General features: G+C 31.2%; 2 protein-coding genes across 6 annotated transcripts in view; one reads left to right on the forward strand and one right to left on the reverse strand.

The window, feature by feature from the left end:
- LOC106116314 (uncharacterized) overlaps positions 1-5,126 on the reverse strand; it is a 12,605-nt gene extending 7,479 nt beyond the window's left edge. Inside the window, exons 1-3 of the mRNA XM_013310096.1 lie at positions 5,050-5,126; positions 333-616; positions 20-189 (exon numbers count right to left, since the gene is read on the reverse strand). Of these exons, the coding sequence (XP_013165550.1) occupies positions 20-189; positions 333-616 (454 nt within the window). The 5' untranslated portion in view covers positions 5,050-5,126. The remainder of the gene's footprint in view (positions 1-19; positions 190-332; positions 617-5,049) is intronic.
- srl (PGC-1 family member spargel) lies at positions 1,454-14,960 on the forward strand. 5 transcript variants are annotated; one of them, XM_013310094.1, is made up of 8 exons: positions 1,454-1,667; positions 6,137-6,372; positions 6,445-7,917; positions 7,997-10,473; positions 10,691-10,825; positions 11,064-11,204; positions 11,668-11,804; positions 13,481-14,959. In XM_013310094.1, exons 2-8 carry the CDS (start codon positions 6,139-6,141, stop codon positions 13,642-13,644), a joined length of 4,761 nt encoding a protein of 1,586 aa, XP_013165548.1. In that variant the 5' UTR covers positions 1,454-1,667; positions 6,137-6,138; the 3' UTR covers positions 13,645-14,959. The 5 variants fall into 5 exon arrangements, with proteins under 5 accessions (XP_013165548.1, XP_013165549.1, XP_013165545.1 ...); XM_013310095.1 differs by lacking the exon at positions 1,454-1,667 and adding an exon at positions 1,802-1,825; XM_013310091.1 differs by lacking the exon at positions 1,454-1,667 and adding an exon at positions 2,063-2,211 and having other exon boundaries at positions 10,694-10,825; positions 13,481-14,960.
- Positions 14,961-19,607: the final 4,647 nt, after the last annotated feature.

The following is a 19,607-nucleotide window of genomic DNA, read 5'->3' on the forward strand; positions in this document are numbered from 1 at the left end:
CTTTCGTAAAGCGTATAACCTTGTGCCATCTGCATCTTCTCCAGCTTGCTCTTTCTCCTCTCTGAACAAAGGACGTACATCAACCCCGCAAGGTTCTTACACTCGAGCTGGGTTTGTAGCGCGCTGATCTTTTCTTTCCTCTCCCTGTGAGCTTCGCATAGCATATAAGATGTACGTATCTGTTCATTTCTGTCGCAGATAATACAATAAAAATATTTGTTTCCATAAGTTTATTAAATTTTGTAAATTGTTAATACGAATTTCATAATGTATATGTGAATTGGACAATGATCTATTTAAAATATAAGTGACGGTAGTATGTATTTACTTACTCCAAGATAAAATCAAATCTTTCCTTTAAACTTTGAATCTCTCGATCTAATCTTCTTTCATATTCTTCTCTTAGACTCTCTTCTTGCTCTTTCAGTAATTCATCGACTTCATCTTTAGATATTTGTTTATTCTTCTGTGTGAGACATTTACATCGTGGTGTTGATTGTACGTTGTACTTCTGTACATTAGCGTCTAACTTTACTGATGAAGAAGTTGGTGACAGCTGCTCTTCTCTAATCACTGCTAGAGTTTCCCCGCTCTCTGACATTTCTTTACGCGACATCTGTGAATTAATTGATTCATAGATTTAAAGGTTATATTTTTTAATATTAAGTGAAGCCAATGAGTTTTTCAACCTCCTTGGTTTTGTAATCCTGGCAGAATTATAAAAAAAGGCAAAAGAATATTGCTGATTAAAAAGTTTGCAATTGCCTTACTTTTTGAAATTTTTGAAAAGTTTAATTAAAGCGACAAACGACAACAGTTATTTAATTTTTGATGATTTTTTTTCTTTAAGCTGATATTAAGATTAAGTTGAGTATTACTACGACTTGAACAAAATCAACAGGACAGCTACATATTCAATTTCAACTGTGTTAAAAGCTGGGAGGGATTATTAAATATAACTACGTAAATATGACATACAGAGCGTATGAATTTATTTTATTATAGTCGTTACAGTGACACCTCGAGGGACGGAAATAAAATGTATGGGTTTTAAAAATAAACTAAGCAATACCAACGCGCATAATTCTTTTATTTTCGAGCACGCTCTTATAAGTTATTATATTAAAATTCAACACGTGTGAAATTATTTTTTAACATCTGTAATATAAACGGCAAAGGGATTATTTAATGTAAATCGTACGAATTTTTTTATCATTTCACGAGCTTATAAACAGTTTATAAGTACAACCTCAGTGGCGCTTTCTAAATCATAATTTGGTAACTTTGTTATGACCGTTATTTTATGAAAGAACCATTAAATAAATATCTATTCTAAATCCGGATTTATTCAAATCTTTAGATTATGAAGTAACAAAAAAAATTTTACTTGAAAAATACTTTATTTTTGTAGTTATTATAATGGCAATGGCAACAATGAGATTCCAATTTTTGCTGTCGTCTGTCGTGCGTGAAGTTTGTAGCATGTGATGTTTCATGAAAAGTGTTAATTTTTTAAAGATTATAGTGTTAAAATATGGACTGAATTGTGCCTGAAAGTGTCGAAAAATAATTATAGTGTTTGCTTCCAGTGGTGTGATTGTGGTATATACAGGAATTACATAAAATTCGAATTACATGGATATAGCCGTCACTTGAGGTTGTAAAAGGTTAGTGCTTTTTTCGTCTGTTGTTTGTCTTAAAATAGATTCTTGTGCGGGTTGCAATGATATTTCAGATTTGTTTGTGTAACGGCTTCATGTGACTTTTCAGTTTTTTCATGGGACCTTGAACTAGAAACTTGTAGGTGCCTTTTTTCGCTATCAAGGTTAGGTTAGCGCGCGTTTTGTCACTGACCTAATGTTTATTTTGTTTTATATAATTACTTGCAAATTAAAAGATTATATGCAAAACATAATTATAATTGCGGATGTGCTAGATTTATTATTTTTTTAGCTAATAATTCTATTCTCGCTTAATTATTGAGAACAGTCGGCACACCTAACCTATACGAGTTTGAGCTTATTTTTTGTGCAGCTTTTTACGATTGAACGTTTAACCGTTATCTTTAGTAGAGCAAATGCAATAAGGAGTACTAAATAGTGCCGCTTTAGCTTTAAAAGTTGAAATTCGCTATTATTATTTGTCGGTTTTGGGGTTGTTTTTGCATTTTGACAGTTAAGAAAATAACAATGAACACACGACACATGCATGGTAATGTTGCGGTTAAAAATGTTTAATAATGCGTGGTGGTATTAAAAATTTAAACTTTAATAAGTGTTAGTGTTTAAAAATGTGGCTGAATTATAAATTTAAAGTGTTTGATTATAGTATAAAAGTGATCTTACATTTTAAACATATGGTAACCATTTTCTATCTCTATTTAATTTGTATTAGTTGTCGCCCGCGACTCCGGCGCGGTATTTAAAACTTAATTACTAGCATATGTGTTCTTCCATGCTATGTTCTACATCTATGCCAAATTTAGCGGAATCCATACAATCATTCTGGAAATACCTTGAAACAAACATCCATCCATACATTCGTATTTTTAATGTTAGCAAGATTACTAAAGTTCTATATTATTTTGATGAAATTTATGTTTACAGTTATTGGTAACACTATAATAGTATTTTGCTATGTATTTTTACTGCAATTGGAGCACATCTAATTGTGTGAAATTCTTACTTAAAACATACTCGATATAGTAAGTAGAAAGATCATACTAATATTATAAATGTGAATATTTAGATGTATGGATGTTTGTTTGAAAGTATCTGCAGAACGGCAGAACAGATCTCGCTGAAATTTAGCATAGATGTAGTAAATAGTCCAGAAGAGTACATAGGCTGCTTATTAATTTTTTTTTCTAATTCCGTGTGGATGGAGTGTGGGGGATTGCTAGTTGTATCATACAAAAAGCCTTTTTGCTACAACATATGTTGAATAATTTAGGATTAAATTATTGCAACATATAAGTACAAATTGATGCAACATGTTTATTGTAAAATACAGATAACATATTGGCATAGGTCAGACCAAATATGAATATTGAATAAACACATTGAAAACAATTTCTATTTGCTCGTAAAAGTAATTTATCTTAGAATCATTTCATAACAATTGAACCTGGATAAGCAACAGTCCGAGGTACTGGAATATTTTTCTCACTTATTCTCTCTATTCTGAGATTCATGCTTATTGAGGTTGTCCATCGGAATTGCATAATGGCTCTTGTTCAGAGGTTTCTTGCTTATCCAGATTCAATTCTAAAGTAGAAAATTGATGCACATGACAAAATCTTAGCTTGTAAAAGGCTTATAAACCCTACAATATTGGTTAAAACAACTGAAAGTTGTTACATGATTAATACTGGTCACTTTAATGTTGTTTTTAATAGATTTTCACTATATTGTTAATATTTAAACTCTTTTATTGTTGATATGGGCAATTAATATTTTTACGAACTTCTGTTGCCTTGGTATTAGTGTTAAAATAGGTTTGTTTTAAGATTATGACCCGTAAAAACATTGTTATTAATGTAATTTACTGGAATGGCTAGAATCTGTATTAGAATTAACCATATAATTTATCTGAACAATTGTTACATATGTTATTATTTTTTTTATGCTTTGAAATTTATTACAATTTGATATACTCAAATTTTAAATATTGTTATTATGTTTGCATCGATAATGTTTGACATTTTTATTAATTTTTTGGTAATATATAGATTATTAGAGACAAAGGAAGTCTTATAAATATTGTGGTATTTATACAAAGTATATAGGCTGTTACTATGTTACAATACATGAAATGCTGATATGATATATTTACTGTGTATTTTAATATCAGCATATTAACAATGGGTGTAGTATGAACTAGTTCTTATATATTTTAAAAATCTAGATAATTTTTGATATGTTTTTGTCATAAAACAAATGCTCTACTTAAGAAGTCTTGCTAATATTGATATTTCATACAAAATAAACATTAGGAACCATTAAATCCCAATTAAAATGGCAGTAAAGGTATGCGTTAATTGTATGCGCCTGCGCAGGACGCACCGCACGTACGGACCGCAACGGATTTTAGTTTGCTTTGATTATACAAGCCACCCGCATCGAAAGACCGCATTTAACAACAAGCAATCCATCAGTGTTCAGTTCTAATGTACAACCTCCATAAGTACGAAACTTGGTTAAGACAAAAGAATAAGTGAGAAAAATATTGCGGTTCCGTGGGCTCTTGCTTATCTAGGTTGCGGTGCGTCCGATACGGGCCAATGTACGTGTACCTTTAGAGTATATAGTGAAATGTAAGCACTGTTCATAGGTGACTGTTAATAATAATGTTTTCAAAGAATGTTCCATATCAAATGTCTTTAAAGAATATCTTCCAAGTACTTAAATGCAAGTTTGCAAAGTATCAAATTAGCTGCAGGTGTCAGACCGATTTAACTATAGCATTGTCATAACAGTACTTAGGAACAGTTTATGTACTTATATGTTTATTATTTAAGCTTAATGAGATGATTTACGTAAAAATCTTATGATACAATGTTATTTACCTCCTCCGATTTGTAAGATTTTTATGAAATTTTATATACATATTCAGTAGCTCTGAGATTTAGGCTACTATCTATTTTATTCCGCGCGGATGGAGTCGCGGGCGACAGCTAGTTATAAATTAAAATTGCTACACTCACATAATTATTTGTTGTTTGTATTATAACAATATTGAGCTCATTTGAGGCCCTTTTAAAGTCGGCTGAAATGTTTTGTTTGTGATGGTATATAAATTCTGTTGCAATTTGATAGATTTTACTAAAGAAAAGTGAACTGTTCTACATTCTTGTAGGTAGTGCTTTTTCTGTCAAATCACTATTTTTTTTTAAGAGAATAAGACAGATGAAATTATGTTTTTATACATGTTTTGTGGCTGTGGAGACTTATGTGAAATTACTATTGTGCCGAATATTTAAAAGAGTTTTTAATCCTTTCCTCGGACTAAGTCTGTGTGTACAATTATCAATTTATCTATTATACATACCTTATTGTTTTTTTGTTTGTTTTTATATTTTTTTCAGTCTTTATTTGATACACTTCATTTTGTCAATTTGACACAAAACACATGTTTGTCATGATGTCAAATTTTTTTAATCATTTATTATTTTTATACTGGCCAGTTATAAAATTCTATTTGGCTGTGATTAAAATTAAATTATTTATTTATTAGCTGCCGCACGCGATTCCGACCGCGCGGAATTAAAAAAAAAACATAATTAGTAGGTGTTCTTTCATAATATATATTTGTATGCCAAATTTCATTGAGATCCTTTCGGCTGTTCTGGAGATATAATACCTTCAAACAAACATCCATCTATCCATTTATCTAAAAATTCGAATTTATAACATTAGTAAGATGGGCATAGACTACAGATCAAACTGTTGTGAGTTTGATTCCCACCATATGGTTACAAGTAATATTAATTATATAGCGGTTATACTCCACTTAGGAAGCAGACTAACTTATGTTGCATACATGAGCTACCTTCCATTAAAGTCCCATCTTGCGGATATACAGAAAAATATGACTTATTATTAATTGTATAAATTACAAAGTTTTTAGGTGTATTACACAAGGTATTTTGTTTAAGTATAACAATATTGTGCTACTTTGTTTTGCAGTAATCAGCAATAAAATACTTATTCTGCAGTTTTTTGATTCACTTAACAATTATATTTTGACCAACATATGTCATCTTACTAATATTATAAATGTGAATGTTTAGATGGATGGATGTTTGTTAGAAGGTATCTCCACAACGGCTTCATAGATCTCAATGAAATTTGGCATAGATGTAGAAAAGTCTAGAAGAACACATAGGCTACTAATTAAGTCTTATTTTTAATTTCGCGCGGGCGCAGTCGCGGGCGTCAGCTAGTTGTAAATAAAAGCCTATATAACAAAAAAGTGTGATAAACATTTTGACATGTTTCTGATGTTTTAGTCTAGATATTTGTAACTATTTAGTAAAAGCTTATTAATAAATCATTTTTCATTTTTCATTTTTTAATTTTTCATTATTTAATCCTAAATTGTATGCGAAAGTATACATAATTGTTATTAATTTCAGATATGGAGTCGCATATTCTGAATATGTACCATCAACCACGTTTCCGTTCAATCGGTCATAAGATACTGCGGTCCACAAGTGAATCACTATCTTCTGAAAGCAGCTGTCAACAGAACAGTCCGGAATATACACAGGAGCAACAAACCGATCAGTACGAAGAGGGAAGCAATGAGGCAGAATATTGGCAGCCACAGGAAAATCAGGGTCAAGTATGGAATAATAGTAAAAATGTAAATGTTAGTAATTCTTTTTCAATGTAAAATTAACTAAATGTTGAATTTTTCTTTAATATATCTTTATGTTAACAGTGTGTTACTGAACAATCAAGTCAAGACTCAAGTTCTGAGGAGGAAGACAATGTACAGGACAATGAAGGTCTAGACAGAACAGCACTAGATGTTAGTCATATAGAACAATTAAGTATTGATAACTGTTCATTAGTTGAAGGCGCTGATTATGATGTTATCCAAGTGTATGCTGTACATCCAGATTTCGATCTTGAAGCGTCATCAGAAGAAGATGAACAGAATGATTTTTGTATACAAGATAACTCTGATGAATCAGATGCAGAGGATAAAGTGGATAACATTCAAGACACGAATGAATCATCTGATAATGATAGCGAAACATCTGGTACAAGTCATGACAGTTTAGGTATCACTTTAGATACACCAGTAGTTTCAAATGTCGATGAATATTTCATTAAAGATACAAAAGATAAGAATATACTGGATGTAAAAGATGAACCTGTTGTTAAAGATGTTGATGAATATTTTATCAAAGAAACAAAACGTGTATTAACTCCTATACAAATTGAAACGGAACAGAACGTTCAAAGTATAGCTAATATAGATGATTTATTAAATAAAAAGCAATCAATATCATCAGCATTCCACATACCTAAAGTAACACCGATAATAACAGATATATTTGAAACGCAAAATGTTAAAGACGAAATAAATCAAGATTCGATAGATGTACAAGATCAATCAGACGAAGTACCTATAGCTGAAGCAGTTTTGGATATGCGCGGTAATAATATGCCAAGAATGTTTAGAAATGTTGATGATATAAAAAAATTTCTATTCTCAGATATAAGTGATACCAAATATAAGCATGCACAGAAATCATGTTCTGTACCACATTCACCAATGCATAGTATTTGCATGGACATCGATGCTAAGACTTGCATGAGTTTCGAAGATCTTAATCTTGATTTAACAGACATAACATTTGATAGTGACAAAGATAAGTCTGCCAACAGTTCTAAAAGTGATGACATTCCACGTACGTTAACTGATGAAGATGTTAATAGCTTTTTGATAACAAATAAAACACCACAGAACAATAATCTGAACACAATGAAAACAGAAGACGATTTTAATCCACAAGATATGGAAATAGATGGATCAATCGATACTTCTATTACTAATATCGACGATATACCACCAATGAAGTTATCTAGAACCAATTCATCTACACCAATTCCAAATGTATTAGAATTCTGTATAGAAAAATCTCCAGTTAAAAAAGAAAATGAACTTAAAGTGGAAATAGATGATTTTGTAGATGTTGAATCTTGCAACGAAACTGTTAATCCAATATTTGAAGCAAATAATGCGAAAACTCACTTTAAACCGATCGATTCTGACATTAAAGCAAAAAAATCAACGATCAAAATAAATGAACAAAAAGTTAAATCTTGCAATGCTTTAACTAATGGTATGCGACTACAAGATGCTGCTTTACAACTGAATAAGAACAAAATGAGAAAAATCATGGTAAGTTTTGGTCCTTTTATTACAACTAAAATCTAGGATAGTTTAATGGAGGAATTATTCTAGATTTACATTATTACAGATGCCGACTTCAATAAATACAGCCGTCAGACGTTCACCAAGTCCAGTTCGTTCCGATCACGATTACTGTTCGTCTAAAAAACGTTACAATCTCAGTTTGAAACAGGGACAGAGTCTGTTAAAACCAGAAGTTTTATCGAGTAATAATAGAATTTTAAATTCTAGACATAGATCATGCAAGAATAAGAAAATAGTCTACCATTTGAGTAGCGATGAAGAGAGTGATAAATGTAACAATACTAAAACGAAGAAAGCTACAAATCTTCGTTCCAGTGATGATAATGATGTCAAATTAAAAAAATCCGTTGTAAAACAACCTATAAAAGCAACGGTTCCATCGACTTGTCGCAAGAAAACATCACCAGTGCGTAGTGCTAATGATACGAGTTTTGGTAAAAGCAACGATTCTGTGATTGTTAAAAATGCTTGTAAAGCAAGTGATAATCCTAGTAGTCAAAGTTCTAATGGTAGCATTAAGTTAACTATAAAAAATAAATCTGAAGTAATCATTAAAAACTGTGATGATAAAGACTATAAAAAAGATAAAAAAAATGAAAAAATTAAATCGGTAAATGTTGTAAGCGACAAAACTAATGTTAAAAATAATACCGTTAAAGTAATCGGGAGTGTAGATACTAATAAAAACGAAATTGTAAATAATGACGTACATAATACTAGGATAAGTATAAAAGAAGAAACTAAACCAGAACATTTTTATGCAGCACTATTTAGTAACAAACAGGATGTTCTTATGCCGAATACGATCGATGTAAAAACAGAGAAAAGATCTCACGATGAAGATTCCACACAGTTTAATTTGTCAGAGGACTTTACTAAAATTGAAATGGAACAACCACAGAAGAAGAAGAAACTAAATCTACAAGAATATAAACTAAGGAGAGGGGCTACTTCTAACAATAGTTCAGCGACTGTCAGTCCAGAGTCAATATTCCCAGATATGCCAATTCCAGATATTGCTAAAATTGTAAAATCTACAACAAGTCAGATTCCTGCAAATCCAGGCTTAAATTGTCTTCCAAAAACTGATTTAGAAGCTCCTAAGAAAATCTTTGATCCAATTAGGGAGGCATCTAGAAAAATATTGATGAATAATAAAAAACAAAAAGCTGAAGCTATAAGAAAAAGGGATGAAGATATCGTAATGAGTAAAATACCTAAAGTAGAGAATTTGGAGTTACAACCTCTGATTAGTGAAGCCGAGATGATGAAGATTGCTGGCATGGCAACTGATATCCTTCCAGTACCATTAGTGGTTGAGAAAGTGCCACAATTAAGCGACTACGATGAAATAGTCGTAGTTAGTATTGGAACTAATACAGACGAGGAAGTGTTTAAGAAAATCGAATTAGAAATTGTAAATGAAAAGAAGGCACAACCTCCAACAGATATAAAATCAACGATAAATTTTAAAATCAAGAAACCAGATCACGTTCTTAAGCACAATATCTTTGATACTGTTCAAAAAGATAAAAGTCAAATTGAAGACAATAAAGACATAAAATTAAACCAAGACAGATATAAAGATATAACAGCTACTTTGAAAAGTGTAGAAAAACAAGTCGAAACAAAAATATCTAGCAACTCGTTGTTTGCTAGTATACAGGATGTTGTTATGAAAAAAGCACCCGAAGTTACCGTTTTGGCATCGAATAACGGAGACCATAAAGCTAAATCTAATGGAATAGAAAAGAAAAACAGTTTTAAAGCACCCAAGACGTTCATTATACGAGAATATGACGTTCAAGCAGAACATGGAGAGGACAAGATAATATTACATTTAGAAAAGCAAAGAACAAAACCTAGTGCTTTAAGTATAGCGATTCAAACGAATCCTATGCCTAAAATGAATAAATCTAAAATAGTAACACCAGAAAAAGTTGCCAGTCCTAAAGAGGAACCGTCCACGAATAGAAAGAGAAACGACAGTGACATGTCAATGTCCAGTGAAAGTAGTCCGGATCGTACGAAGATTGATAATAAAATCGCTAAAATAGATGAAAAAAGTATAAAATCAAAATCTGAAAAGAGAGAAAATATCGCGTCGCATACGAAAGATAAGCGATCGAATTCAAGAGATAGATACGATTTCAAATATCGAAGATCTAGGTCGACATCTCGTGGGCATAGGAGAAAACGTTCACCAAGTAGGAATCGTTCTAGATCCAGAAGTAGATATAGGCGATACAGAAGATCTGATTCTCCATACAGAAGGAAAAGGCGATCGCGTACAAGATCACCTTATCGTAAACGTAGATCGCCAACACCTAGACGTGAATATAGGCAAAGATCTCGTTCAAGATCCAAACACGCGGAGCCTAAGAGATCAAAAAGTCCGGCTAAAAGGACCAGACCTAGTCCTCAGTATGAAAACAATATTGCTGATAAAAAACCTATTTCCCTAACTCCACCATTAATACGAAAGCCAACTGTCTCAGAAAGCTCCGAATCGTCCACTAGGTATGTATAAACGTATGCATGTGTTTTTAAACGAATTACGAAAAAAAAATGAGTCGTGAGGTCAAATAATTAAGACTGTCGTAAGTATGAATCTTTTTATTATTTTGGTTATATTTTTGCAGGAATTTAGTTAAATTAGATCTTTCGAACAAGTAGTTTTAGTGTAATTAAGGTAGATTTTCATGTAAGTTATGTTAATCGTATGTTTCCTTAATAGCAGTAGTTCGTCGTCTTCGTCCAGCAGTAGTAGTTCCTCTGAGGATTCTGTCAAGTCTCGAGTTTCCAGTACATCCTTCAGGAAGGAGAAGACGTTCACTAACAATTACAGAAGATCATACAGTTCTGAAGATGGGTAAGTTACTTTTTCTAGATTCATTCTTATATTATTCACATCTAGAGAAGTTTACATACATAAAAATATAAAAAACGCATTTTATTGCCGTAAGAGAGAAAGAGAGAGTCATACATAAAGCCACTACGTAAGAGAGAGACGTACAATCCTAGCGGCCGTTATAAGAAACACAGTTCTATTTTAATAACAACGCCATCTATCGCAAAATGATTACTAAACCCTAGGAAACTATTTCTAGGGAGAACAACACACCAGTGGAAGAACGTCGTATAGTATTTGTGGGCAAACTGGAAAAGGATTTAAGCAAAGCCGCACTTCGCGCCTTGTTCAGCAAATTCGGTCCGATCACTGAAGTCAGGATACACACTAAGGATGACGGGTCAGTATATTCTACCAAATTAAGTGACAGTTTCAGCTTTGCTAGAGCCTTGGGAGAAATTTCTACGACGCCCGTCTTGTCCTTCTATGGCCCTGGGCGAAATTTCCACGACGCCCGTCTTGTTTTACTATGGCCCTGGGCGAAATTTCCACAACGCCTTTTTTGTTTTACTATAGCCCTGGGCGAAATTCCTACGACGCCCGTCTTGTTTTAGACGCCTTTGGTCGGGTTAACAGGATTAAGTCAGACTGATATCTCCTATGGTGGCCCTTTTTGACCAACGCCCTGGGCGGTAGCCCTACTCTAACGCCGGCAATTATTTGATTTTTTCTCACCTTTCCTAGACCTTCACGAACATTTCAATACCAAGATAAGATAAATCCGTTCAGCCGTTCTCGAGTTTTAGCGAGACTAACGAATAGCAATTTATTTTTATATATATAACATATTTGTGTGTATATAGGTCTAGGTACGGTTTTGTGACGTACCGTAAGTCACGAGACGCGTGGTCTGCCGTGGAAGCAGCTGCCACCTTCCCACAATATGACGTCGGCTTCGGAGGCCGCAGAGCATTCTGCAGGCAGACATACTCTGACTTGGGTAAGTTATTCAGATTTTATTAAATTATACTTTGTCGTGCTTAAGTTACAGCCATCTGTCTTTTTTTATCTTTGAAGTTGTCAGATATTTAGGGGAAGTTCGGGTAAAATGACGTTTGATTTAGTAAGTTAATTAATACGCAAAGAAAGAAAACAAATATTTTATTAAATTAAAATTCACGGATAGCAACGATATGGTGGCCTATGTCCAGCAGTGGGCATGTCATGGCTGAACAAGCAAACTAAAATTCATAAATTTAATCTCAAATATTATATTTTCAATATTGCAACGTATCCACTATGACCGGACTTCTTATTTTCTTTCTCTATATTCTTTCAAGAAGACCAATTCAAACCTTGTGTATGCAAGCATATAATAAAGGTCATCCCTCACTCTTATATTTTTTAAAGTGTCGGGGATTTTTTAAAAATAAAGGAAATATGAGGTTAATTCAGGGTTTTAGCACAAGTATTACCCTCTCATATCAAGTATAGGGCGTAATATTGCGATCCAAAACGCTTAATAATATATACTGTAAAAAAAAATACATGTTTTTCTTTCTTAAAATGTCTAAAAAATACTTTTTACAAGTAACGATGTGTTATCAAATATGTTTTGATAATAAATTGCAAATAGATAAATATATTACGTATAGTTTTAAACACGTGAATTTCTATTGATAATATAATCTATATATATTGATTATTTTCCATGAATTGTTATGTACTTTTATACATTGGAATAATATTTAAACGAAAGCCAATTGACCTTGGATTTCTGACACGAAAATATCTGCATAAAATATATCTTTATCCCTGTCTTTCATCTTAGACAAAACAGAGATAACAATATGTTTTGAACGGAGATTATGGACTTAGAAATCCACAGTGAGAGGTATAAAAATATTAATTTGTTAGTAAATACACTTATATCTTTATCATCATCAGCTCATTATACGTCCCTACTAAAGAGCTCAGAGTCTACCCTAAGTTGAGGGTGATCAGGCCATAGTCAACCACACTAACCAAGTGCGGGTTGACTTCACACATATCTTTGAATTTCTTCTCAGATATGTGCAGCATCACTATGTTTTCTTTCACCGTAAGAATGTCGGATAAATGTACATATGTAAATCAAAATGAAAAAACACATTGGTACATGGCGGGATTCGAACCAAAGACCTGCAGTTACAAGTCAATACTTAACCCCTGAGCTACTGACGCTCTTTATATTTAACCGATAGTTTTCATTGTAATAGTAACTGATAAAAATCGAGAAATTACTGTACGTGACTTATGTACATGTTAAATTTAACTGCCGGCTGTGAGTTAACAATCTTAGTAGCAGATTAGATAAAATTTGATATTGAACTAAGAGATAAACACGTTTTTTTGAATCTAGCCAGCTCAGGCTAAAGCCACGCTAGTTTATAAGACAAGGAATTCAATCTGGTCATTTTCTTATTGTTTCAATTTATAAAAATAATATAATTATTTAAAAAAAAAATCAACAATTTATAAACTATTTTTATGGATCCTAATAAATACTTTTTCTTGTACTACTTATTTTATTAGAAAAAAATAATTAACTTTTATATTGGTCTTTGGATTCGATTATAATTCTTCTTTTTATGATGTTGCAATATCAAAATTCTAAATTATGAAATGTTTTAACAGATGGCCTGGAGGCTAAATATTCAGAGAGCGCATTTCTGGGGCAGGCGGCGTTGCCCGCGCGTCGTAATGACGACATGTCCTTCGAACAAATGCTATTGGACGTGAAAAAGAAACTAAATCAGCGCAAGGGCGATAAAAAACGTCACGATGAATCAGTGGCTTGACATTCACTTGACCTTTGCCTGAAATCCGCGGGCATATGTCAAATCTTCGCCTGTCAAAGTGACAGCCGGATTGCGCGGGCTTTTAGTGCAATGTTGACAACTGTCAGATTGACATTTCATTGTGATGTAAAGAGACTTTGTTCCGGTGTTGATTTTGCTCACACGATGTACCTATGTCTTTAGTTAAATTATGTTTAGTACATTGTTTGTCACAGTTTAGTTGAATTTACGTTTTGTAAATATTATTTTATGTTTTTTTTTCTCATACGCGTACATTTATGTATAATTTTTGTTAACGCTACCTCTTATATTAATGCAGATTGCCGAGTGAATTATATTTCTATTGAATTATCATTCGTATGAAATCAAACTCATTTTTTGTTACAAAAAAAAACAAAGAACAAATTTACATTACCGTATTTGTTAATAAATTGGTGTTCATTGTACTTCAATGTCCATTACATTATTCCAGTCCAGTGGATGAATCAATCTCTGGTTTTCAACTGGAAAAATGTAAAGCCACACTGTAGCTACGGTATACGTTTTGATGTAGTTTTACTTCTTTCCAGTGATCATTGGAACACTGGACTGGAATTGTGTAAAACATATTACCAGCATTGATAAGTCATAGTTTAAATAACCAATACTTAATATTAACTACTGAATGTTACCTATTATCTTAAAACACTGTTATTCTAACTATTTAGTAGTAATCTTTCATCATATGGAGGCGAATTAAATAAAAAAAAATTATAAATCTTGTATTTATAGCAATTTCTTTCGATTTACTTCCATTTTGTGCCAAATGTTATATATTTTTTCAAATGCAATATTTGTTGTTTTGAATCGGCATTTGTACTGTTCAGTGGCTCCCAAACTTTCGAATAAATTTTTTTGGTCATCGAAACAATATTTAAAAAAAAATAGCAATTTTTTAATTGTGAATTATTGTTAATATTTTTCAAACAGTTTGGGAAACACTTTTCTTATTTTTAATGTATTTGTCATACATGAATTTGAATGGTATGTACGGAATTATAAGCACACAGGTTTTTAGTATTTTATAAGTGCATATACAATATATTGATTCTATGAAAGTTTTGATACATTGCGAAAAAAAAATGGATTTGATTTGTTAAAATTTCGCTAGAAAAGTACATATTTGTTGATGGACTATTCACAAACAGACAGACCATTTATATGAAAACATTAAAAATACATAAAAGACAATTTTTAATACGATATATACCATTTACCATTAATATATAGGCACTAATTAATATAACATACAATTTTTTAAAAGATTTACGCTTTTGCTATTTTGTAAAAAAATAAAAATAAAAAAACTATAAATGTCAATGAAATTAAAAAAAGTGCACACGATTTTTTTTTAATTAGCAATCTGCATTAGGTTAAAAAGAATTGAAAAGACTGTTATAATATTGAAAATATTAAAATTTTAATATGAAAATGTCATAATATTGTCATATTCGACTTGTAATATTTATGACAATATAACACAACTTTGTTGAAAATAAATGCTACTTTTGTTTCTTTATTTTTCTTTTTTTTTTAATTAAAAATATTGTAAATATAACAAAAATGTGCAGAAGAATTGAGAACCTCCCCCTTTTTGAAGTCGGTTAAAAGACTTGACTTGGTTGCTTCAAAGCACTTATTTTGTGAGGTTACCCTAATAATTGGTAATAAAAGTTACCATTTGGTAGCTTTTATAAAAATGAAATAAAATTCTGTCTACAGAGTTTATAAATCAATACGAATAGAGTGCGCAAATTAAAGAAAATGCTTACGAAAAAAAAAATATTTTTTTTGTGTTGTCAAAAATGAAAAAAAAAAAACAAAAAATATTTTTGTAATACTCTGGCATTAGTTATGGGCCTTTGGCTTATTTTAGTCTTATAAAACGATAAAGCAGGGAAATTGTAGGCAATATATGTTTAGTCATAAATAAACTATGGAACAAAATCCAAAAAAAGAAATAAAAGTGGGGCAAATAAAGGACTTCAACTTGCCTTCAAAAGTATAGGTTTATGCTCCCAGTGTTGTCATATAAATAAAAAATGAAATTTAGAACATTAAACTTGTAAAAAACACTCGTATTTATAGGCTATATATCTATGGTTAGGAAAATTTATATTCTTAAGGCATTAATTTAGGTAAGCGCTGTTAATTCCTACATTTCAGATAAACGCGTCCATAAAGTAAAGATATAAAGCTATTAAAACTATTTTTTTGCAATTTATAAACCATAGCTAAGTTTTGTAATTATGATCTGTATAAAAACTGTGTTGCCAATAACTTGCGATGCTACTAAATTGGTAGGATATTTGAATACTTGTGTGCTTAGAACTCCTGTATTTATGTAACATTTGGTAAGTTTTTAGTGTGGCAATATTCATAATGTTCAATGTTCACCAATGTTGCCAATTGAATATTCATATTTGCAATAAATTTTTCGTTTCCTTAGATAAATGTAAAGACTAGTCAATGTTACTGAATGATATTGTGTTTTTTTTCGTTGTGATGATATTTATTTTTAGTTAAATTTAAGTTTGAATTTTTTAGTTTTCATTTTCTTTTTAATATCCGCTATTTAACTTAAGGTAGCCATCATGCTTTAAAAAAACATTTCTATGCTGCAAACGTTTTAAATTAAAAAAAAATCATTGGTGTAAATCAAAATCGTTTTGTATTTAAGAAGTAAAAAAAAAAATAATACTATTAAGACAATAACATAAAATTTAAGCGTAAAATTCCCAATAATTAATTAAAAACCGAGTTCTCAAACATTTACATTGACTATGCTTTAAAGTCCTAACTAATGATAAAATAGGACAAATTTTATATCTAAAAGAAAAAAATAATAAAAATTAATACATCCAGAACTGTCAAAAGTGACAGCTGTCAGAAAATGCTCCTGTGTTGCCACTACTTTAAAATTTACTACCTATTTTTTAAGTTATATTCAGCGTCGAAAACCAGCATTTAGATATGAAAAGTCAGTTTTTTCTGAATGCAAACTTTATTAAATTCAGTACATATTTTACCATTATTAGCAAATACTCATGGCTTTGAAATATTTTTTAGTAATTTTAACCGACAAAGTTGTCTAAACGGGTGGACAATTGCGACACTAAATTTTAATAGCTCACTAGCGCCATCATTGCAAAATAAAAATTTGCTTTTATATTACTTTCTATGCAATCCTGCGAAAGCAGCGCCACTCGTGGGTTCAGATAAGTTTGTCGGATAATATTAATTTCGTTTATAAGTTTCGATCTTCCAATATAGTTGGATGAGTGCTATTTTGTGAATATATACTTAAATGCTTAGAAAATAAAGTCTATATTTGCTGTACCTCATTTTGTTTGTCATTTTTTATGTTGTAAAGTATGTCTTAACTAAATAGTATTAAGGTATAAATTAAATTGCATATTAAATTTTGTTAATAAAGACAATTTTTAAAATTGGAATTGATCTAACGTGGATCTTGTGATTGTATGAGTGACTGAAAATTGAACCTTATGTACTTGTGTATAGATTCGACAATGGAATGAAAATGTAAACTGTATGTGTACGTACGGGGTATATGTACATTTGAAAAGTCCAATTTTTATTATCTCTGTATAACGAGTAGCATATATATGATGTTTAAATAGTTGCGGTGAGAACGTTTTATACGTAATGTTGAAAAATAAAGTATTTTGAACAAATTGTTACTTTTATTATTGTAAAAAACCCTCTTAGCTCATCTCATGACTATTCAATAGAAGAAATCCGGAATATAGTACATTTAAATTATTTTCTCCGTGGCTATAACATTTCTATACTGAGACAGTTTGTTTCAACGCCATCTATTGGCAACAACTTGAATTATTAATGAAAGTCTCTTTTAATTTTTACAAAAATACAATAGATGTCGCGGGAGTCTACGTTTTTTTTAATTTCCTTATAGATGTCACTATGAACCAGTTGATAATCTTTGCATTGCAGTACTATATTTGCGCGTAAATAAAAAAAATCTAGTAATGAAGATATATAGCCTATCTTACTCAGTATTAGTGTAGCTATATAATGGCATAACAATTCTTGATATCGATCAAGTAGTTTTTGAGTTTACTAGTTACATAAAAAGTGCAAAATGCAAAACATTCCTCTTTATAATATTAGTATAGATAAGAAAATCATAGAAGTAGATTTACTCAGTAAAATTCATCCAAATCCAGTGCGGGTTGACTTCACACATTGAATTTCTTCAAAGATATGTGTAGGTTGCATCATCATGTAAGAAGTCACTTCACCGCAAGAAAGTCGGATAAATGTACACATGTAAATTGGTACATTGGTATACAGCGGGATGACCCCAGGACTTGCAGATTACAAGTCAAGTGCTTAACCTCTGAGCCGCCGACGTCAGGGTCGATTACAACTCTGTAATTAAAATTAGCTCAAATTTATTATAAATTACATCTAGGTTTCGCTAAATGCAATTTATAAAAGCTAATGCGAAACACTAAAACAAAGCCAATTTTTACCATTAACTTGTAGTAAACAAATAAAAACCAACTGTCAAACTGCAAGACAATTTTAATGATAAATAAAATAAAATTAAAAAAGGTATCAAAACTCTTTGTTAAAGTTTTAAACGTTCAAAGTTATACAAACATCTATATACTCTGTGGGTGTAGTCTATAAATAAAACGATCCCCCATTCGGGGGTTGGTACAAGGGCAATTAGGGGGCAAATTAGTCATTAGGGCGCTGTGAAGCGCGGAAGAGCCCCCGGCTACCACACCAATTTCAGAAGGGATATTGTAACGACTGAGCAATGGACTATCGCAGTTTATTTGCAATCTTACTGTTGAATCTTACTCATAGCTAATGTTTAAATGGATGGATATTTGTTTGAAGGTATCTCCAGAACATGGATCTGGTTGAAATTTGGCATAGATGTAGAACATAGCCTTGACGCACATAGGCTATTAAGTTTTTTTTTAATCCGCGTGAACGGAGTCGCGGTCGACAGCTAGTTTATAATAATGACTCGGTTTTTTTTATATTAAAACCGTTAAAAGGTTAAATATAGAGTTGCTTTGTGTATCTTACTAAATCTTTACTAAATGGCTCACTTAATAAATCTGAGTCTATTACATATATACTATGTATTCGCTTAATTAGGAAATAAATAAGTGATCGCTTATATTCGACCTTAATCTACAATAAAACATTGATTGAAACTCATAATAAAGTGTAAAAATGTAAAAAGATTTTAATTCTACATTTTTGTTCATCTAGGACACCCTCCATTGAAAATACCGCTGACTACAAAATTAAGTAAGTATAAAATAAATATACAAAATTAACTGTATTAATTTTCCTTGCCTTATTTTTGCTTGTAAATATTTAAAAAAAAATCTAAATACTCATATTATATAATATTTATTTTGACAATTAATATCATTGCCATCAAAATTAAAAGGCAAGTAAAGAAAAAATAAATACTGGCAATTCGTGTTAATATATGAAAAAAGAATTTATATTTTTATATCAAACCTTATTACTATTAAAATAATTCAACTAAAAAAAGTTTATAACCTAAATTGCCATAAAACAAAATAAAAAAGCAATATGAAGATTTTATGTTTTATTTGAAAGCGTTCAACAATTTCCTTATAACATTAACGATATAAAAGTAGCTAATATACTAAAAAAATCAATCTAAAACAAGCTACGATTTCTGCGCAATCTTTATCCGAGCTGACACATATCGAGGTCAACACGCAAACTCTTAAAGCATTACTTACCGTACAGCAAACACGAAATCGTCGCAAACCGTCCCAGTGTTAAATACCGGCCCTTAATTATGTCGTACTTTAGGCTATTAGTCGGGTTTTGACGATCGATCTTAACTCATGACAAGCCATTCTAAATCCTATTAACTT

This window comes from Papilio xuthus, unplaced genomic scaffold (assembly GCF_000836235.2).
Source record: "Papilio xuthus unplaced genomic scaffold, Pxut_1.1 DF827756.1, whole genome shotgun sequence".
Lineage (NCBI taxonomy): Eukaryota > Metazoa > Arthropoda > Insecta > Lepidoptera > Papilionidae > Papilio > Papilio xuthus.

What these genes read in the sequence shown, in the direction of transcription:
- srl (XM_013310090.1), top strand. Translation starts at nt 2,190, where the DNA reads ATGAACACACGACACATGCATG. An exon ending in TCATACAGTTCTGAAGATGG is followed by an intron (nt 10,826 to 11,063) that starts GTAAGTTACTTT and finishes AACTATTTCTAG; the next exon opens with GGAGAACAACACACCAGTGG. An exon ending in GCAGACATACTCTGACTTGG is followed by an intron (nt 11,805 to 13,480) that starts GTAAGTTATTCA and finishes ATGTTTTAACAG; the next exon opens with ATGGCCTGGAGGCTAAATAT.